This window comes from Peromyscus maniculatus, chromosome 10 (assembly GCF_049852395.1).
Source record: "Peromyscus maniculatus bairdii isolate BWxNUB_F1_BW_parent chromosome 10, HU_Pman_BW_mat_3.1, whole genome shotgun sequence".
NCBI classification, from domain to species: domain Eukaryota; kingdom Metazoa; phylum Chordata; class Mammalia; order Rodentia; family Cricetidae; genus Peromyscus; species Peromyscus maniculatus.
The window spans coordinates 11,742,267-11,764,121 of record NC_134861.1 but is presented as its reverse complement, the minus strand read 5'-3'; the positions used below and the strand labels follow the sequence as shown (position 1 = coordinate 11,764,121).

Sequence of the window (21,855 nt, the reverse complement as noted above, 5' to 3'; positions counted from 1 at the left end):
GGGTTTGGGGGGTGTCTCCAGGGTTAAGTCACGTGTCCTGCCGGAAATGTTCAGACCCCCTGATGGCTCTTCCCCACATTGCTGGTCTAAAGCCAGGTAGACACAGTGCTTCTGGTAAATCTGATCGGCTTCCTCCCTCATCCATGGTAGACTCATCCAGCAGTAGGAAGTGCGGATGCTGCAATGACTCTGCCTCCACTTTGACTTGAAAGTAAAGATCTCTGGAAGCTGTTTTCTTTCGCCCAACGAAACAATTAATCCGAAACTGAGCTATGAACTGTTTCGAGCATTTGACACCAGCCTTGCCTCTGTGTCCTCTTTTTGGGATGGGAAACATCTATGTTTTGCAGAGCGCCGTGAGGCACTGGGTTGCCCTGCCGTTCCCTCCTTTGAGATGTGTTTCCTTCCCCACTTAGGACCCCCGTGTCTTTCCCTCACACCTAGGCATGAGGCAGCAATACAAATGTTCTGTATTTAAAATTTTGCTTCACAGACAGCCCGAATGATAAGCTCGTGATCGTGAAATTTGTTCAAGACACTTCCAAGTTCTGGTACAAGGCAGATATCTCCAGAGAACAAGGTAGGTGGGGGACCAGGGACCTCTTGCAATGTCGGTCCTATTCAGTCTCTGGGTGCTTCTATCAGGAACTCCCCTGGTACAGATCAAATTAGAGCAAAACACACCTTTATCATAGGTTTGGGGAAAATTTCACAACTTTCATCTTGTCATGGGAAGATCTCAGGACTGGTGAGGGTTTGGTGAGAAGTGCATTCAAGCCATGTGCATCCCAGTGTGCGGAGTGTGAACACTGGCTGTTTCGCCAAGCCAGCAGCTCACCAGCCATGCCAGCCCACCATGGGCTTTGAGGAAGAGACACTCTGCTCAGGTCTCTACTAAGGCCTCCTCCGAGTGTTGCAGAAAGAGGGTCATGGAGGAGAGAGATGCACTGGGGGGAGACGTCAGCTTGGTGGCTACAGGCCATGAAAGGAAATGGACCGTTTGGAGCTCTAGCTATCACAGACTTCCTGTCACGTGCATGAACCTGCCTGGTTGCCGCGGTGCAGAAGGAGCTCATGGGCCCTCCATCTCTCAGAAAGGCTAGTTTTCTCCCTGAGATCCTGCCGTTCGATTTTAGAGATAATAGAAACTATGAGGCTCTAATTCTTTCTGAGAACTCACGGAAGCTGATGTCGTTTTGAATGGAAAAGAAGTGGGGGAAACAACCGTGGCCTGGAAAGACTTTTATTTCCCCAGGCGGCCTTTGTAAAAGCCGCCTAGCAAGTCCAAGGGCTGAGCAGAGCTGTCATGTGCTGCCAGTGTCCCCATGTCCTCCCGCCTCTGTCTCCCTGCTTAGCAGCACAGATGAAAAGATGGCATTTTCCTTACTCCATGTTCATCCGCCAAGCAGGGCCCCCACCGGCCCTGGTTGCAGAAGCTGGGAGAAGGGACTGCCTTAGTCCATCTCCTGAGACTGTCACCGAGCCCCTGAGATTGGGATGTCTTATAACGAATAGTCCTGCCGGGCAGTGGTGGCACATGCCTTTAATCCCAGCACTTGGGAGGCAGAGGCAGGCAGATCTCTGTGAGTTCGCGGCCAGCCTTGTCTACAGAGTGAGTTCCAGGACAGGCGCAAAGCTACACAGAGAAACCCTGTCTCGGAAAAAAAAAAAAAAAAAGGAATAGTCCTAGGGGTAGGGCACTCCAAGCGTATCAGCACCAGTTTCACACTGATGAAAAGACAGGAGCAAGTACGCATGTGCAGGAGAGAGAGAGAGAGAGAGAGAGAGAGAGAGAGAGAGAGAGAGAGAGAGAGAGAGAGAGAGAGAGAGAGAGAGAGAGAGGCCATGCATGGCCACCTTGCTTTGTCACAGTCCACCTTCAAGCTGCTGAGCCATCCCCGGGACCATCGCCCAACCCCAAGAGAGCAGTTGTATTGAGCATCGGGGCTCAGACTCAAGTGTGACTTTCAGAGGCGGGGCCGTCTTCAAAGCACAGCAGGAGCCACCTAAGGGTCTGGGTGGGCAGTGGCCTTTGTCCCCTGCGGTCAGTCATCCATGCCTTTCCCCTCCTCTAGCCATTGCCATGTTGAAGGACAAAGCTCCCGGGTCATTCATCGTGAGGGACAGTCACTCCTTCCGAGGGGCCTACGGCCTGGCCATGAAGGTGGCCACACCCCCTCCGTCTGTCTTGCACCTGAACAAGAAAGGTAAGGTTCCCTGGAATGGGTGCGGAGTGTGTGTGGTTGGTGTTGAGGGAAATACAGTGACTGATAATGGCAGCTGCTTGGACGGGTTCTCTTTAGTGTTTGCTTTATAAGGTTATCTCCTTAAGTGGTTGTCTTGCTTAAGAACATATTTTATTTATTCATTCTATCTTCTTTTGTTTTAAGCAAGTAATCTTTTCCATAATATAGTAGAGCCAAGAACCCAAGAAAGCACCCCGTTCCCATGTCAGCCCTTTCTCCTTTGGGTGGCCTCATGTAAGACATCACTGCTTGATTCATCACTGACAGGCAGTCATCTCCAAAACAATCATTTTGTCTATTTCTAACTTGTAATGTGAAAACTAATATAGTATATAGTCTTACATGTCTTGTTTTGAGTCAAAAGTCTAAGATTCACTGAATTCTAAATGATAGCTCTTGTTCTCTTTCATAGCTCTCTGTTTTGTTTCACAAATATATTGGAACATATTTTCCATTGTCGGTGGACGTTTTCATAGTTTGCTCATCCACCCCCTTTGCCCTTATATATAACCATCTTTACCATGTTATCACCAACTCTAGCAAGGAAAAAGTCACTTTTGTCTTCTCTTTACCACCAAAATGGTCATTTTGAACTTGAGCCGGGGAGGTAAAGAACAGCTCAGGTCATGAGGAGTGTGTGGTAGTCGCCCTGTGATAAGACGCCAGAGGTAATTATCTTATCATGAGATAAGGCTCACTGTGGCCTGCAGTTTTAGATGGTTCAGCTCATTTGGTTGGCTCTGGTACCAGGCCTCTGCTGAATCATCCTAATAGCATGATTGTACGTAAGGGAACACATGTTCACCCTCTGCCTACAAAGTGAAAGGGAGAGAGAGAGCTGAGGAGGAAGCTAGGTTTCCACCACCTCCCTCAAGGGCATTGCCCTCAGTGACCCTAAGACTGCCCCCCCACCTTCTCATGTTTCCACTGACCACCAGAATGTCTCTCTGGGAGCTGAACCTTTGCTACATGGATCTATGGGAGGAGACATTGCATTAGCAGGGGAGAGGAATCAGAAAAATCCCAGATGTGGGGCCTCCTGTACATACCTCTCTTTCCCACTCCATACCTGGATCTGAGAAGATTTGTCCGAATTCTTGCATGAAGTCTGTGCTGAAAGCTTTCTGGGGCCAACAGCTTTGAGCTGCACCAAGAATATAAGATGTGTTGCAGATGGGCCATCCTCAGGCATGGGTAGCTGACCTGCTTCCTAGAATGTGCTTGTCTTGCAAGGCTAGGGAATGAGTTTGGGAGGTACCTGGGGCTCAGTCAGAAAGCACAGCCCTCAAACCTGTGGGTGCTGGCAGGGCTTCTGGTGAGGGAGCAGGATAAGTGAGGTCATGCATGCGTGGCCTCCCAGAACATCTAGAATTTCCATCATAAGAAGCTCAATGGAACGCTACTGCTGGGTGGGAGCATGGGCCCTCATCACTGAGCCCTCACTCAGATCTGGCTGCTGAGGACTGCCAGGTCTTACTTGGGAGCACTGGTTAAGGACACATCAGGAAAAGTCTTATAAAATCTGGGAGCATATCCTGCCTTGGGCAGACTTTATACTCAGTGTGAGGATGAAGGAACAAAATTGAGTCTTATGTGAGTAGCAGATGTCAGGAAACCTGGCATGGTGGTCTCCACTGGATGAATGCAGTCTCGCCTCTGTGTGTACACCCAGGTCTGGATTTGACATTTGTGCTTTGTAGTCCAGGAGTAGATTTGAGAGAAGAGTTTGCCAAATGAGGGAAGAGCCAGTAAGTCACTCCGCCACCTCCAGTCATCCTGAGATGAGATGACTGGTCATTCTAGACTCTGCATTCCAAAAAGGTCTTGGCAGCAGGATCTGCATGGGGCCGTTTCCCACAAGTAGAATCCAGACCTTCAGTGGGTTTTCCCATTAGGCTGGAAGTCCTGCACCTTCTCCTCCCACAGAGGAAGGGCCGTGTGTTCATCCCCTCCATTTTATCACACATAGACTTTCATGGAATCCCATCATTCCCTTCTGCAAGCTTGACTGCCCCTAGAAAATGCTGACACGTACTGTTACTAATGGGTGTTACTGTTTATAAACATCATTTGGGGCCTAAATCCAGCTCAGTATCCCTCATCATAAATGACCCCAAACAGATGTGTCTGGGGGTTCTGATTATTTTCAGATTTCAACGGGTTTGTATGTGCATAATGAGATGCTTTGGAAATGAGTCCTTAAATTTTTGATTACTTTATTATTTTATTTGTATGGTGTTTTTCCTGTCTGTCTGTCTGTATATTATGTACATTTCTGGTGCCCATGGAGGCCAGAAGAGGGTATCTGATACCCTCAAACTGGAGTTAGACAGTTGTGTGCTGCCATGTGGATGCTGAGAATGGAACCTGGGAGACCCAAGCCTTCACATTAAATTCATTTACATCTTGTATAGAATTCATACACACTTCATTACATATTGACAGAAATGTGATGCAATATTTTCTATTAGTTTGTATAGGAATCGAAGTTTCATGATATGGAGTCTTCCACTTATGACTGCACACTGGTGCTCAAAATTTTCCAGGTTTTGGATTTGGGACTAGGGTTGTTCAGCCTACATAACAGACTAGAGTCTGGCAACCCCTCCAAGCACAAATCCAGCAGGTCTTGCTCCCAGGAAGTTTCAGCACCAGTAATATTGAGAGGCCAGCTCCTATGGTGGGTGGTCAAGAGCAGTGATAGGAGAGTGGACCCAGCACACGGGATGTCTACTGACTTCAGCAGCCTGGGCCAGGGACTTCTTTTTCTCCGGGTTCAGTTAGTACTTTTCCGTCTTCAGAACATTCTCCATTCAGTGACTGCTCCTGGTGCCTCTTCTCTTTGGGTTCAGCAGCTGGCGTGAACACAAGGTTCTGTTGGCCAGCAGTGTGCCGTGGAATGCTGCTCCTACACAGCAGCATGCTTGTTGCTGAAGGGCCTTTCTCTCCCCGGCTGTCAGCTCCACCTCACCCAGAGGGCTGGCATCCTTCCAGCTCTTTACTGGAGTCTCTTCTGTCCGAGCCTTAGTGGTCTTTTCTCTCTCAGAGGAATGCAGCTAGTGCTCTGAGGCCAGGGTCATTCTCAACTGCCAAGCCATCCCTTCTCTGGGGGATGACACTTGTAGTGTCGGAGGATGTGTGTGTGTGGGGGGGGGGGGATTTTCTTAGTCTCCACATTTTCACTTCAAGAGGTTTTACCATCCACCTGGCTTTTATCACTGCTCACCATCCCAAGGGTGGTTCTAGGCAGCCCCATAGTGCTGCAGTTTAGTCCTGTTCAGAGGGAGCCTTCTTAGGTGTAGCCTTACCTTTATATCTGCAGGAGGCATCTTTTTTTAAGTCTCTGTCTGTCTGTCTTGTCTGTCCATCCCTCCACCATCTATCCATCTCTGTCTCTCCTCTCTCTCTTCCTAGCCTTTCCCCCTACTCTGAGTCTCCTGTGCTTTCAATTTTAAAAATTATTTCTTCTTCTTTTCCTTCTGCAGCTGGAGATTTGTCTAATGAACTTGTCCGGCATTTCTTGATTGAGTGTACCCCAAAGGGAGTGCGGTTGAAAGGGTGCTCGAATGAACCGTATTTTGGTGAGTTATTTGAGAAGCTCTCTTGATACTTTGCAGGGCATGGATTCCCTCCTTCAGGTGGCTTGAAATCCGAGGGCCTCTCCGTCATGGTGGGTTGCTCTCCTCTCAGCCCCCAAATCTCAGGCTGCTGTCATCTGAAGTCTTTAAGATAAGCTGAAAGAGTTAATTGCCTTCAAAAGCTTTGTCAGAACCAAATAAATGGAAAGGACCATCCCAGGGCTAGAATAAGACAAGCCAACATACTGTGAAGTCAGCCAGTGGGTCCCAGCAGGGTTGGAGCCCAGTGTGCCCCCACCCCTCAGGCACAAGGAGGAGCACAGAGCTACCGCCAGAGCCTCCCTCCTCCTCTGTAAGCTGAAAGCCTTTCGTAGCCTCCTGGACAGACTGGGCAGCCTCATATCCTACTCGTTAAGAAGCACGAGGCACTTCGCGCTTATAAAGGCGATGTGCTAGGAATATACTGCAAGTCTCTTGATCAACCACTGTCTTGCAACCTCGACATTTCTGGGAGTTTTGGGTCACATCCCACAGTGGTGTTAAAGGCTTGCCTTTTGGGAGTTTGGTCCCAACCGATGCTCCAACTAAAGACACAGCAGAGGAAGACCTTGAGGATGTTCATTTGCTCTTATCCACTCTGCAGGGAGCCTGACAGCTCTGGTGTGCCAGCATTCCATCACGCCCTTGGCTTTACCCTGCAAGCTGCTCATTCCAGAGAGAGGTATGTGGTGGAGGCCTCCGTGTAGACTGGCTGTGTGTAGAATCTTCTGCACTGTTCATAGCATGCTGCTCCCAGAACCTACAGAGATCCTTAAAAAAAAAAAAAACAGACAAAGATTCTTTAATAACATGTGCTCTACATAAACTCCAAAGCAAGCAGGTAGCCACCTGAATTCAGAAGGGAGAAGGCCCTGCTGCAGACAGCAGCTTCAAGATACTGAACATTAGAAGGTTCCTAGAAAACAAAGACTCTTCAGCTTAAAATTGTAAGACACCTGGGGGCTAGAGAGATGACTCAGTAGTTAAGAGCACTGGCTGCTCTTCCAGGGGATCAGGGTTCAGTTCCCAGCACTCACATCAGTTGGCTCCCAAACATCCACAACTCCCATCCCAGGGGATCTGACCTTTCCTGGCCTCCTTGGGCACCAGGCACTCATGAGGTCCACAGACATACATGAATGTAAAACACATTTTTACATTCATTTACATGAATGTAAAATACATAAATAAGTAGTTAATTTATATACACAAACGCACATATGTGTGTGTATTATATATATATTCTCAGACTGATTTTCAAGATCGCTTGCATGACAGGTTTACAAACTTACAAAATGGGAAATATGCTGCTATGGTTAAATTTAGGTTATGAAGAAACAAGTCTCTTTAATTTTATATTTGTTAGAAAATACCCATAATAATTTTTAAAAATTAATATCTGGGGGATATGGGGCTTGACTGTGTGTTCCAACTTTCCTGTAGGTAAGTGGGTTTGTCTTTAAAATTTTGATCTTTCATGTAAATAAAATCAGAGACCAGGAAAATGTTGTGTGTGGGAGTGGCGGGGGAGGGGGGGCATGTCACTCCCATCTGTGTTCTGGGTGGGATCGCAGTTTTTGTGGACTGGACTATTGTCTGTCAAGAGAGTTACTGCTGCTGTCACTGTCTGGGAATCCTGTCACGAGATTGTCTTTGTCATGTGGACTACTGTGTCAGAAGTCCTTATTTCTCTTTTCTTCCGTCTTCCTGCAGATCCACTGGAGGAGATAGCAGAAAACTCTCCCCAGACAGCGGCCAACTCGGCAGCCGAGCTGCTGAAGCAGGGGGCAGGTCAGTGAGCACAGCCTTCCTTGTTTTCTCGGTCTCTGCACCTCCGAGTCATTGGGCAGAACCGAACTCTGTGATAGAACTTCCCTTTGGACAGTCATTTCCTGCTTTTCTGGGGACTGTGAAGGAAGTTTCCTTTTATAGATGCTTGGCACAGCTGGGTGGGGTGGCAGCTGTGAGGAGACACAGCCAGGGCATAAGAGGCTAGAGCTATGGGTCTGACTCGAACAAGACCAAATTCAGTGGAATAAATGTCAAGCCCTGTATTTAGTGTGGGGGTGGAGGTGGGGGCACAGTAAGGCAGGATGTGGGTGACCTGCCTTGCCAGCTGAAAATGCAAAAATGTTCTGTAGCTGTGACTCAACAGTCACTCAACGTGAGTCAGCTACTGGGCCCTCTCTGCCATCTGTGTGGTGAGACACACCACCCAGAGCCAGGTCTCCGGAGACCAGGCCACTTGGTTGAAACATCTTTATTAATAGCTTTTACTTCCTAGACCCATTCCCGGAAGGTATGAAAGGTCTAGAGATCCCGCAGGAACGCTGGCTCTCCATTCGCAGCATCCCACACCATAGTGTCACAGCGGATGAGCTAGTGCCCTTACACAGCATTAAGTCAAGTCCATAGTTTACTTAGAGTCTTTTTACAATTTACAACTTCTTGAAAATTTACATCATTTCTCTCCCTCCCTTTCCTCCTCCTACTTCTTCCATACCCCCACTCGCTGTCATATTCATGACCCCTACTTCTTTAGTTATTATTATGGTTATACACACACACACACACACACACACACACACACACACACACACAGTGTCCTTTTAGTGTTGCTCACATATACATGTATTTAGACCTGACCATGTAGGATTTAATAACGTATCAGGGCACTCATCCATGAAGAAAACTGCGTCTCCCTCTATCAGCAGCCATTGATTGTCTCTAGTTTAAATTTCACAAGGCTCCACCCAGAGATGTAGAGTTCACTCTTGGTGTTTAACAGGCTTAAGAAATCTCTTTGGCATTCACTCATCAGTATAATGTCGCACAAAGTATTTCCTTTGTCCTGAAATTCTCCTCTGCTCTCCCTACTCATTCATCCCACATTGTTAAGACCCTCACTGCCACTGATCTTTTTATGCGCTCCACGGTTTGGACTTTTCTAGAAGGCCTTATGCTGTAAACACAAGCTATGTAGCATTTTCCGATTGGTCTCTTTCACTTGGTAGTATGATTAAGCTTCTTCCATGGCTTTCCTGGATTGGTGGTTTCTTTCATTGTGTGTAGTGCAGGAGCACATATATGTGTTTGTACAGGTACCTGTGGGTGCCTGAACATGTGTGTGCACATGTGTGTAGAGGCAGAAGTCCATGTTGTGTATCTTCCTCAATGACTCTAGATGTTTTGAAGCAGATTCTCTCACTGAACCCTCATTGATAAGGGTAGGCAAGCTGGCCAACAAGGACCAAGGACCCACCTGTATCTGTCTCCCCAATGCTAAGCTATAGCAGTACATCACTACACCCAGCTTTTATGTGCTTTCTGGGGACCTGCACTCAAATCCTCAGCTTGTAGCTTCCATGACTAGCATTTTTACCAACCGAGGTATCTTCCGAGCCCTGGGTGAACCACAGCTTATTTACCCACAAAACTACTGAAGAATATCTGGTTGCTTCTAAGTTTTGGCAAGCATGAATAAAGCTTCTAAAAATATCCAAATGCAAGTTTTTGGTCAGTATGTTTCCAACTTCTTTGATTAGATACGAAGGAGCCTGATTGCTAGATCGTGTGGCAAGAGTATAGTTAACTTTGAAAGAAACCACAGGACTTTTTTTTTTGTTTTTTTACAAAGTGGCTGTACCATTTTGCATTCCCACCAGCAGTCAGGAAGCATCCCTTTGCTCCACATTCTCACTACAGGTGATGATGTCACTCTGAAGGATGTGCTCATTCTGAAAGATGGAGAGTGGTATCTCACTGTTTAGTTATCTCCCACTCTCCAGCTAGAATGCCATGGTCAAGTCTGAGAAACATCTGTCTCCTCTGTATAATGTGTATTCTTCTAATGCAGTCTGCTCTGTAAAGTTAAATACATCACTGTGACCACTGTACAACCAGAGAAGACTCTCTCATTTTTAATGTGGAGTGTGTTTTAGATTTCCAAAAACATGGCTTACCCATAGCCACAACAAAGGTGACAAGGGACTGGCCCCAAGCTAGGAGTGTGTCACTGTGGTGTCTCTGGGTTCCAGCCTGGCTGCCGTTCTGAGGATTGATGTTTAACATGTATGCAGCTGTACGGACCTTAGGTTTATGTTGTTCAATATGGACTATATTCTTGCTATCCTGACAAGGTAGAGAACAAGTAAGGATTAACATCTAACATGTATGCAGCTGTACAGACCTTAGGTTTATGTTGTTCAATACGGACTATATTCTTCCTATCAAGACAAGGTAGAGAACAAGTGAGTAGACACTGGAAAAGACCTTGGGAATTGTTTTCCTGACCTAAGAGAAAAGCCTTTCCCTGGTTAGCCAGCCTTCCCATTTTTCTTCTGGTTCTTTCTGAGCCTGAGCAGGCTGGCCCTGGGCCACAGCCCATGGTGGCTACAGGAGACAGTGAGTACCATGTGAGAGGTAAACTCGTGGCCCCTAAGTTTGTTTTAGGTGCTCCCTGAAGCCCTCCAGGGTTGACACCCCTGTGCCACACTGATATATACCGATGTATAACATACTGATACTATAACATACTGATGTTAAGACATCAGTATGGCCTTTGGCTGATTTGATTATTTGATTGTACCTCTCAAAAATGTACTTGAAAATTAAAAAAAAAAAAACTGTAATGATTGCTTTTTAAACCACAGCTATGTATCAACTTTATTAAAAAAATAAAAAAGACTGAAGAAAAGGATCAGGGTGACATCCCTGCGTAGGAGAGCTTGCCTCATGGAACAGAGTGGGTGGCAAGGTCTTCTTCCACTCCGGGGATGGAGTTCCTGAGGTACAGACTGTTGGTCAGAGCCCGCTGGGCGTCTCGCCCATACCACCACCTGCATTTGTGTTAGCAACAAAGCTCTGCTTCTCTGTCCCCACGGTGAGTGCCAGAACCAGTGTGCCGCTGCAGCCATCGCTGGTTTAACATCACTCATCGCAAGCAGTTTTTATAGTTTGTTAACTGTATCCATCCAGTAAGTGTTGCCTTCAGTCATGCTAGCGTCCACTATTGTCCTTGTTTTTAGAAGTTAAACCTCCCCCTTCCTTTCCAGCACATTGTTTTAATATCATATTTTATTGAATCTTTGAGAATTTCTTATAATGTATTTTGATCATAGTCACCCCAGCTCCTCCCAGCTCCTCCTCCTGTGTGTCCCCATCCAAACCTCATGTTCTCTTTTTTTTTTTTTTAAACTTACTGAGACCAGTTAGTTCTGCCTGTGTACTCATGGGTATGGGGGCAGCCACGGAAGCATGGTTAACCTCCCAGGAGCCACACTCCCTAAAGAAAACAGACTCTCATGCCCTTTACCAGACACCAGCTGTCCTTGGTTCCTTGGCTAGGGGCTGGGGCTTGTGTGTCTCTTCCAGCTGTGTTGGACTGTTAATTGGCCTGATTGTGTGATACCGTGAGTTCATGGCTCTAGTAGCCATGGTGTATTCAGAAGACATTGCCCCAGTCACCCCTGACCTCTGCCTCTTCCATAATATAATCCCTGAGTCTTTTGTGGAGGGGTGTGTAACAGATGTCCCATGTATGGCTACAGCTCACTATTTTTAAATACATTTTCCCATCTTTTAAAAGAGCACTTCTTATTTTTTTTTTTAGTGGGTAGGTTTTCTAAGCAATAAGACTTCATGTGAAACCTTGTAGTCTGTTTAATTATTTGGGTTGGGCATTAAGATATGAGGCTTAACTTAAGGCTGCTTTGAGATTCTTTCTTTTACTGTAACACACCAGGAGTGTGAATTTTCCGTGCCACTGAGCACTACCAAGGCATGGATTCCGCTCACCAGGTCTGGGGGCGGAGCTTGCACCCTCCGTGTCTGAGGATTACCTGTGGTCATTTAGAATACCTATAACACAAATGTCGTCGGATCGAAAAGGTGGGGCTATTCTGATCTCTGATCACTGCAGTTCCCAACTGAATTCCACTTGTCGTCCTGGTCCTTGGAAACGTCCCCTGTCTTCACAGTAGAAGCCAAGACTCAGGAACACAGCAGTCCCTGCAGGATGGGAAATTTGATACTAATGTCATTATGACTTTGTTCCAATAGCTGGAACAATTTGTTTCTGGCATTTTAAGCCTTCAATTCTTAATTGTTTCTTCTGGAAACTGAGGAGTGTAAGCTAATCCTGAGAAAAGAGGCTCTTTCTCCAGACTTCCGATAGGTCTGTAGATTGTGTGTGGCTGTTGAACTTAATGCCCTCTGAGTATAAATTAATAAAGATTATGTGTTCTTTTAAGTTTTTTTTTTTTTTTTTTAAAGCAGGGCAATGCCCTAAAGAAGCAGGGCATAAATGACTCCTGAGCCTGTTACTTTGTGCAGCCCCGCTTCACACTGGGAAGACGGGGTGGGGGGCCGGAAGTTTCCTAAAGCAGACACTGCTCCGGGCATCAGTCACTTCTGTTCCTGCACTTCCCCCTCCCGGGGCTGTCCTCCGTGCACAATTCCTTCACATTCCTGTTTGCAGTTTGTGTAGTGAGTTTGCTTGTGGTTTGTGCAAACGTAACACAAGTGTCAGTTTCTTGTGGCTGTGTAGCTAGCCCTCCGTTGTGTAATTCAGTTATTCGTGGTCCTCCAGCTTGCCTGACTAGTTTTTCAGTGCCATAAGCCATGCTTGAAGGACCATCTTCCTACTGGCATTTTCCAGACTTCTACATAGTATCTTAAGCTGAAGTCCCAGAAGCGACACTAATGAATTCAGATATGTGGACCTGAAACTGCTTTCAAATGGAAACTTTTCCTGGCATGGGACCTCCCTGCTGCTGGTCTGAAAAACGCTGTCCTGTTCGATGTCCCATGAGGCCCCACAGCTCCAGGTCTCCCCTCACTGGGAGCACTTGGCTCTGCAGGCCACAGGGTGTCTGTTAGAGAGAGCCTGACTCTGTGGGAGCTGGTGCTGGCCCACTGTCATGATCCTAGGGGACCTACCTCCAGAGGTGGTATTTCTCCCAACACCAGGCTTCTTCCTGGTACCACAGTAGGAGCAATCCTTGTCAGGAAGCTCCCTGTGGTGCCTCCAAGACAGCAGTCTAGTCTGTGGTTTCCTGTGAACCACATCTAGGTGTGCCAAGTCTATGGGATTTTCATAGTAGTTAGGTAAAAATGCATGCATGTGCCCCCCCAACACACACACACACACACACACACACACACTCACTCACTCACTCACTCACTCACTCACTCACACTGCCATTTGAAACTGCATAAACAACATGACAGGATCAGAGGTAGAGTATTCACTGAATACTCTATTCCTGAATTATGTTTCCATTTTCCAGGCTTCTTTCCAATGCCTGTTCATAGCACACATGCTTTTGATTTTATAGTTCTAATCATAGCAGAGATGGTTTATTCTGCTTTTCCAATTACCTGCTGACCATTTTTCCATGTTGCTATATAATTTTCATGATTACCATTTGCTGGTGGCTTCATATTTCATTGAGAGAAGGAATTTAACCCTTCCTTCATTCTTGGACATAATCTATTTCCACTTTCTTCCTGCTGTAATTCATATGGGCACAGACATCTTGCTCTGTAGATTAGCTGTAGCACATGCTTCTGGAAGATTTTCTTTTTTAATCTTTGAAGAAGTGGGACTTTGAGGTTATTTCCAGGCTTTTCAGATCCTCCCGACAAACGTGGCTAAATGATCCAGAGTGGCTCAGGTTACCCCAACATTAACGGTACTCATTCCCTCAGAGCTTTGTGAGCTTTATGTCTTGGCCAATTTTAATTTTAAGAATTTTTGACACCTTTCTGTCTTTCCCAAGAGAACACAGGAAAACCCTTAGTTTAGATGGGAACTGATGTGCAAGTAACCGACCAAAGCTTCCAGTTCCCCTTTAGTGATCTCATCTGGGACTGTGAGCCAGGTCTGAACACTGAAGTTGTCTGTGAAGTTTGTTCTAGCAAAGTCACCTTGATCTGATCTTCGAGGGGTGATGACTACCAATGTTCCTTGTCATCTCTGAACTTAATCTCCTTGTCTGCAAACTGGAGGTGATAAACATAGACTGCTCTTTGGGGCTTTTTGGGATTGTTATTAATAAGAGGTACTAGGTTAAGTTCAAGCTAGTGAAAAATTATATTTGTGTTAGTAATTTATGTAGATTTGCTTTAGGAACAGTGGCATTTGGATACTGGGATGCAAATGTAAATAAAGTTTGCAGACCAAAAGTGTCTCGGATGAAACTCTTGTCATTTGTGCGTTTAGAAAGTCTTATGGGTTGGTTCGCAATGCTAGAGCTCGGTAAGTGTTCAACCATGGAGCTGAGCTCATACCTCTAATCCTGGCTAAAAGCAACAAGGGCGACTTGTCTCAAGTCTTTGAGGTTCCTTGTTTCCTCTCAGTATCTGCTCCCTTCTCAGGATAGGACAGATCTTCCTCTCTTGCCTTTCTCTTCTGGGGCCAGCGAAGCTTTGGTCCTGACAGACTGTTAACTTCTGAATGAAGGGAGGGGCTTTCCTTTTGCCTTGTCAGTGTATAAGACCCCATCCATCTCCAAAGGGACTGCAACCCACTGGCTGAGAACCACTGCTCTCGGGGCCTTTAAAGCAGAGTTAGTATATCCCTGTGCCCCCTTCTGCAAAGTGGAGCCAGCGAGGGTAATTCCACTGTTAATCTGTTCTTGTGGTTCTAACATTATACAGGATGGGGGCGTTTATAAAGGAGAGCATTTTGGCTCACGTTTCTGAAGTGTAAGCGTGATATTGTCATCTGCTCGGCTTCTGCTGGTTTGTGCTGCTTGAACTCTGGCAGGAAACAGACTGAGGAGAGAGTGGTGTTAAGGGAGAGCAAGAAAGCAAGCCATGAAGGAAAGCTCAGTGTTGTAGCCATACCTACTCAGGTCTGGTGAAGGCCTCTTAGTGTCCTCATCACCCCTGAGGGCCTCTACAGTGATGAACAGATTGCAGCAGGAGTCTCAGGGGGGACAAACAGGATCATTTTCAGGGAAGGGCCCTTCTCCGTCTCTGCACTGGAGGCTCTGGTTTCCTTCTTGAGCTTCAGGCAGAGCCTAAAGCATGGCCTGTGCTAACAAACCAGCTTCTACACTCTCAAATCTGTGTTAGCCTCTGCTTATAATGCAGGAGTGGGGGCTAAAAGGGACAGTGGGGTACTCAGGGCTGTACCTACACTCGGTCACTTTTCCTCACCCCCTGAGAGGAGCTGACTGCAGAGAACACCCTCATCTGGCAGTGTAGGGAGTTGGGACACATGGGAGGTCAGGTCTAGGCACTAAGCTACTGGGTGCAAGCCATTTCTCCATGGCTCTTCTGCATGCCCTTCCAGCACGTTAGGCAAGGTAGTAATCACCTCATGGATGTTTCTCAGGAATTCCAGTGTCTGTATTTATCACATTTGGGGTATTTGTATTAATATATGTTTACTCTCTCTGAGGCTAGGGAAGATCCTGGATGAACACAGCACTTCTCTCACCAACAGGCCACTCCTTAGTAGCTTGTTATATCCTCTTCTTGGCACTGGAGCCAATGTGTGCTTGGTACTGGAAAGCAGGGAACACGCGCTTGCCAATGCTCCTGGCCTGGGTCACGCATTCAAATTGTTCCTGGTCTTTTCCTCTTCTGGTTGCTCTCTCTCCATGTGCCAGAGCATGTGTGTCCCCAACAGTCCTGGCTAATGCACTTCTCACCCCCTCCCCATTGTCTTGCAGCCTGCAACGTGTGGTACTTGAACTCTGTGGAAATGGAGTCCCTCACGGGTCACCAGGCAGTCCAGAAAGCCCTGAGTATGACCCTGGTTCAAGAGCCGCCTCCAGTGTCCACAGTGGTACACTTCAAGGTGTCAGCCCAGGGCATCACCCTGACTGACAACCAGAGAAAGTAAGTGTGGGGTGGGAGGGGTGTGGAGGTCTGAGGTCAGCAGCGGGTGTCTTTCTCAGTCATTTTCCATTCTTTTCTTTGAGACAGGATTCCTGAGTAAACCTAGGACTCACTGTTTTGGCTAGACTGGCTGGTGAGTGAGCGCCAGGGACATCTGCTCAATGCCATGCCATTCTCTCAGTCCCTCCAGTGCTAGAGTTAGAAACTCACATCCGCATACCCTGGTTTTACATGGGTACTGTGGATTTGAACTCAGGTCCTCAGGCTTGCACTGCAAACGCTACCCGTGAGCCAGCTCTCTACCTTCAAGGCCATTTTCCTTTAAGTATTTATTTTTTTAAGATGCAGAATCTTTTAAGTCATTACTGTAAAACCACTGAGATGCACCAGAATCTACTGGCATCTGTTTTGGTATCATCACTTCCATGAGTGGTGGGCAGCTGGTGTTAGTCAAAGTAGCACAGTGTGGAATCAGGAGCCCTCATGATGAACATGTGGGACATAGCCCAGACCATCCATCCTGAGCCCTCTGTGCACCAGCAGCCTCCCTGCCGTGCCTACCCGCAGTGCCTCCCCTGGGGCCAGTTCTTTAAGTGAGACTCTGTCTTCATCTTCCCAAGGTATCCAATAGTTTGAAGACAGAATCTTCCACCCTCCACTTTAGGATGAAGCAGTTGGGCTGAGAGCAGGACCACAGTGCAGAGTGTGGCTTTGCCGATCAGGGCTTCCCCCACACTTGCAGCAGATGACCCTGAGCAAACTCCTTCACTCTCTGGTGTTTTGTTTTGTTTTGTTTTTCCTTCATTCAAACCTATATGCCACAATACCTACCGCAGAACTGAGGAACTCCAATACAAGTGCAGTGGGCACATATCATGCAAGGTGCTGTTGACATGGGCTCAGCCTTGGGAGAGCCGAGGAGTTGTGTGGTCCTGAGCCGCCACCTGTGTCTTACCACTTGCCCCTCCAGTTCCTCAGAGTTCCTAGATCCATGCCTACCTTCGCTGTGGCTGCCACTGCCACTCTTTTTTTTTTGGGGGGGGGGGTTTCGAGACTGGGTTTCTCTGTGTAGCTTTGCGCCTTTCCTGGAATTCACTTGGTAGCCCAGGCTGGCCTCGAACTCACAGAGATCCGCCTGCCTCTGCCTCCCGAGTGCTGGGATTAAGGCGTACGCCACCACTGCCCAGCACCACTGCCACTCTTTATGGCGCTTCTGTTGGTACTTGCCAGAACCCTTCCTCCCAATTTAAGGTTGTTGACTGTTCACAAACACAAACTCTGTTCTTCTTCCCATATAACAAGTAAAGCCACCAAACAGTTTCTACTTCACAAATCATCCCACTGGGGAAATGAGGAATCTCCCCAGCCCATCTCCTATCCCCCTAAACCCCAGTGACTGGAGCTACCTTTTCTCTCCACCTCCCCAACAGGCTCTTCTTCCGGAGGCATTACCCTGTGAGCAGTGTGATTTTCTGTGCCTTGGACCCACAAGACAGGAAGTAAGAATTTTCCGTTTTTTTTTTTTTTTTTTTTTTTTTTTTTTTTTTTTTTTTTTTTTTGGTTTTTCGAGACAGGGTTTCTCTGTGTAGCTTTGTGCCTTTCCTGGAGCTCACTTGGTAGCCCAGGCTGGCCTCGAACTCACAGAGATCCGCCTGGCTCTGCCTCCCGAGTGCTGGGATTAAAGGCGTGCGCCACCAACGCCCGGCAGAATTTTCCGTTTTTATACCCGAAAAGTACACTTGCATACGTTAATTTTAAAACGTTAACATAAATCCTTTTTCTCTTCATTTCTCAAGGTGGATCAAAGATGGCCCTTCCTCCAAGTAAGTGGCTGGCATTTCTTCTCTTTTTGAGGAGAATCACAAGGCAGAGCTGAACTCCATTCTAGATTGGCCAAGAAGGGCTTATTTAGAAGACCCAGCAAAACAAAGTAGTCATTGTCAAAGGGTTAAACCGAAAGCAGAGAATCAGGATAAGTGTTCCAGTGTTAGAGTACAGGCCTGGACAGTGTTGGCTTGTCCTCTGTGGTGGGATGGACGTGCACTGTCTGTACTGTATCTGTAGTGTCCTTTTTCATACACACCCAGACGCATTTCTTAACCCAGCCATTTAAAAGGTGACAGTACTGCTGAGGCCCCCAGACCTATGTGTGTGAGCAGGACTGAAGCCCGTGCCCAACATTTTCCAAACTCAGGGATTGTGTTTGGTACCTTTGGCCGGCGAGTTCTCATTCCCTGCTCGGCATTGCTATCAAGGCAGTCAGGGGAGCCTAATCCTCACCCCACTGCAGAGGCTTCACCGTGCCCCCCAGATTGGCTTCCCCTGCATGGTCTGCACTGCCTATCTCCTGTGTTCATCACATGCCCCCTTCCCTGCAGGCCCGTTGCTGAGTGTTTCCTGCTCTGGAGAACTGATCAGTAGTAGCAGACAGCCACAACTTCCTGAAGTGAGCATGGTCTCACCGGCCTGAGAGGAGTCCTTGGCATATTAGCCTTCTGGGTTGGGTGTCTGTCTGAGCAGGCCTGGGTGCTTCTGGCATTCCTCCTGGAATCCCTAAGGCCTTGACTTTCTAGTGGAGACCCTGATTTTGCATGGCCAGCTGGAGCTCAGGACTCTGTAGAAGGTGTCCAGAAGATCCCTAGCCCTATCTCTAGATGAGGTGCTAAGGAGCAAGCAGAGCCTCGGCTTTGATTCAGGATAGGGTGGCATTCCTCCGGGCTCAGTGCTCCTTCTCCCTGCAGTTTCCAAGGACCAGAGGGCAGGGTGGTGACCAGGTCTCCAAGCTAGTGCTTGGCACATCATAACCTTCTGTAGGCGCAGTTGCGATTGCTCCCATGTTGCTGCTGTGTGAAAGTTTGATTCTGCATGCCTGTGTGGTGCATATATGTGTGATGATGCATGTGTGTTGCTGCACACTGTGCTGGCTACTCAGACCTAGACTTGTCTCTTGCAGAGTCTTTGGATTCGTGGCCAGGAAGCAGGGCAGTGCTACAGACAACGTATGCCACCTGTTTGCAGAGCACGACCCCGAGCAGCCTGCCAGCGCCATTGTCAACTTTGTGTCAAAGGTCATGATTGGCTCCCCTAAGAAGATTTAAGCCCCTCCTAGCCAAACCCACCAGGTGCCTCCTAGGGCCCTCGAAATGGCAGTGGGGTGAGGCGGGGGCCCCCATTTGTACCAGACTGACAATCCTCACATTCCAGACCCGAGAGAGGAGAATATGGCAGCTCTTCAAACCAGGAACAAACAATGTCACCACAGATTGGCCTTTCCTGAGAGTAACTTCTCATCCAACACACTTATATAGTCAAGCCCATTTTGAGTAGAAGGATCTTGGGCGAGGGAATGCCTCCCCAGGGTCCCATGGACAAGGGCTATACAAGAAGAAAGTATAGAAGACAAGGCAGCCCCGAGTCCCTGGCTCACTAGCATCTGCGTGGATGAGGGGCACCCAGTCTGCTTGGCAGGGGCTGAGTAACCATGGTGCCCCACTTGTCAGCAGACGTGCTCTGTCCAGCGACTCCCTCATCTTGTCATTCTACAGCAGACGGTGATGCAACTGAGGAGGGGATGCATGGTTAGTGAAGGTTCGTGCAGGTTGGAACATGGTGGGAATCTACGTTAGGGGACCGTGGAAGGGATGTGCAGTGAGGGCAGTGGAAGCCTCTGGTGTCGGGAGGAACACGCAATGTCAGAGACCCCACTGCCGGTGGTAAGGACTCCATGAGGCTGCTCTCAGGTGGCCAGCTGGGCTATGGAGAGCCTAGAGGACCTTGAGAGGAAAGTGAGAAGACGGAATCAAAAAAAACCGCCATTTTATATAATTTATATTTTACTTATGCCAAATTATTTATAACCGCTTGCCATTGCCATACTGTACCCATATCAAATGCTGCAGCCGACTAAGCCGTGATTGCTGGAAGGCTTGTCCACTTGTAGACACACCGGAGACAACTGTCCCCTCGAGGAAAAGGTGAACAGTGGTTTCAGGGTGACACTACAGAGTCCTTCATCTGCAGTACTGCCAAACAGTTTTGCCTCCAGCAGCCCACCTTCTACTTGGCACAGTGGTGTGTCTTGCCCAGATGTGGATGATTTCTCTCCTGGTGGGTAATGTCCAGGAGAAATGAGAGACTAAGACACTGGGATCAGTCTCAGCCTCCTCTGCAAGACTGACAGGGCCTTCTCCAGGCCTACATGACCTAAAGTGCATCTGGCATTTCTAGGCTGTTACCATGATTCTCCTTGTGGCACCTGCAGCCTTCCGTGGGGACCTAGGCGGATGTCAGGAGGGAGAGAAAGGGGATGAAGAGAAAGATGGAGAATTCTAGTTCTCACAGGCTAGGGTTGGTTTGCTGAGTCCTCTTAGCCACTGAGTCAGATGTGATGGTTCATGCTAAGATCGGCACCCTGGTGTTGCAGGTTTCCTGCCTGCTTTTGTCTGTGGTCAGAGATTCTGAAGAAGCCAGTGAGCCCAGCACTTCCCAGAGTGGAGGTGCAGCAGGGCTATGAGGAGACAAAGCCAGGGTCTCCTCTCAGAACTTTATACCCCAAGAAGGCTCTGATCACCCCCATCCCAGCCTGAAATCCCCACTCTCTGATTCCTAAAACCCAATGCCAGCTTAGACATCTCTTAGCTGGGATAGGCTATCGTTGTCAGGCTGGGGTTTGGAAATCTACATGATGGGTTCTCTGTTTCAAAAGGGGCAGAGAAATGTAACTGCATGTAGAATTGAAATCAACTCTGTCGGTGTGTGTGTGTGTGTGTGTGTGTGTGTGTGTGTGTGTGTGTGTGTGTGTAAAGGTGGGCCATTCCACTTGTAGCTCCTGTGTGTGTCTGTCTGTGTGTGTATACAGGTGGACCATTCCACTTTTTAGCTCCTATTGATGCACCAAAAGCAAGTGCCTCATTTCTGTGCCAAATGTTTGCCTTGGTCTTTAAGGACCTCCTTCGTGGACACACTCTGATGTGCCTGTTAGAGGGAATGTGCCAGCACTCCCCAGAGGCCCCATGTCTTCCACAGAGGCTTCTAGTGTTTCAGTTATCCATATGCAGCTAAAATCCAGATCGGGTGGGGGTGGGAGCGGGGCTGAAGTGTGTGCTCTGGCCAAGAAGTGCCGCATCCTATGATGGTTTATATGCAAATGTGACCCAAAGACTATAAGCCAGGGCCCTTCTGCTGGAGGGGGAGAGGGCCTAACTAGAAATCAGCAGGGCAGAGCTGAAGCAAGCCTTCTAATTAATTGGAGACTTCAGGGCCTCCCACAGTGGTCAGCATGGAATGCATCCAAGAAGCCACCTGAATGTGCTCTAGAAACTGACTGACCAGGTATGACCTTTACTCAAGGTAAAAGTGGTCAAGGGTATTAAGGAATTTGCTCTGAGGAACCACAGGAAGACAGCTCTCCATCTTCTAGGAGCTGGTAGGACGAGGTTCTGTCTTCTGTGTGTAATGTGTCTATAGAACAGAACAAGATGAGGCACAGCATCCGAGACTGTACTGCGTGCCCAGAAACACTGGCAAGGGGCATTGTCCAGGCTTTTCTCACAAGGGCATCAGTTGGGCACAAGTTAGCTCACTATTCTGGGAGTAAATTCAGTAATGCCCCCCCACTTCCGATAGATAGCCAGGGTCCCATTAACCTTCTCATTAATGGTCTTATAGTCTCCAGTGTTGGGCTGTACCCATGTTAGAAGCCACACTGCATTTATCCTCAGTGTCAAAGACATCGTAATGTTGCCTTATCTGTCTTATCTGTTAGCGCAGTTTTCACTATTCTATAATGTAAAGAATATATATCCAGTATGTAAATGAGTGTTCTATAAACCTTTTGTATAGGCGTTTTCTCTGCTCTTTAAATATCAGCCTTATTCAGAGTATAATAAAAATTATGACCTTGGTAAGTCTAATGAAGCAGGTGTTTTGTTTTGTTTTTGTACGTCTTTTGTGTGCATGTGTGTACACCTGTGTGTGTTGGTGAGTGTGGGTGCATACGTGCCTCCCATGTGCAGTGTGTAAAGATGAGAAGACAACCTTGGTTGTTGGTCCTCCACTCCCACCCTGTTTAGAACAGTCTCTTCTTTTTTTTGCCACACACCCCAGGCTGGTTGTTCCACAGACTTCCGGGATTCTTCTTC

General features: G+C 47.6%; 1 protein-coding gene across 4 annotated transcripts in view; it reads left to right on the top strand.

Annotated features, from left to right (window-relative positions):
* Window positions 1–21,627, top strand: part of Tns3 (tensin 3) — a 244,712-nt gene extending 223,085 nt beyond the window's left edge. For all 4 annotated transcript variants that reach the window (XM_076545949.1, XM_076545948.1, XM_076545950.1 and 1 more), the window contains 9 exons: window positions 494–580; window positions 2,076–2,207; window positions 5,732–5,827; window positions 6,468–6,545; window positions 7,577–7,654; window positions 15,547–15,715; window positions 17,146–17,214; window positions 17,512–17,538; window positions 18,669–21,627. In XM_076545949.1, coding sequence (XP_076402064.1) covers window positions 494–580; window positions 2,076–2,207; window positions 5,732–5,827; window positions 6,468–6,545; window positions 7,577–7,654; window positions 15,547–15,715; window positions 17,146–17,214; window positions 17,512–17,538; window positions 18,669–18,813 — 881 coding nt within the window. In that variant the 3' untranslated portion in view covers window positions 18,814–21,627. The remainder of the gene's footprint in view (window positions 1–493; window positions 581–2,075; window positions 2,208–5,731; window positions 5,828–6,467; window positions 6,546–7,576; window positions 7,655–15,546; window positions 15,716–17,145; window positions 17,215–17,511; window positions 17,539–18,668) is intronic.
* Window positions 21,628–21,855: the final 228 nt, after the last annotated feature.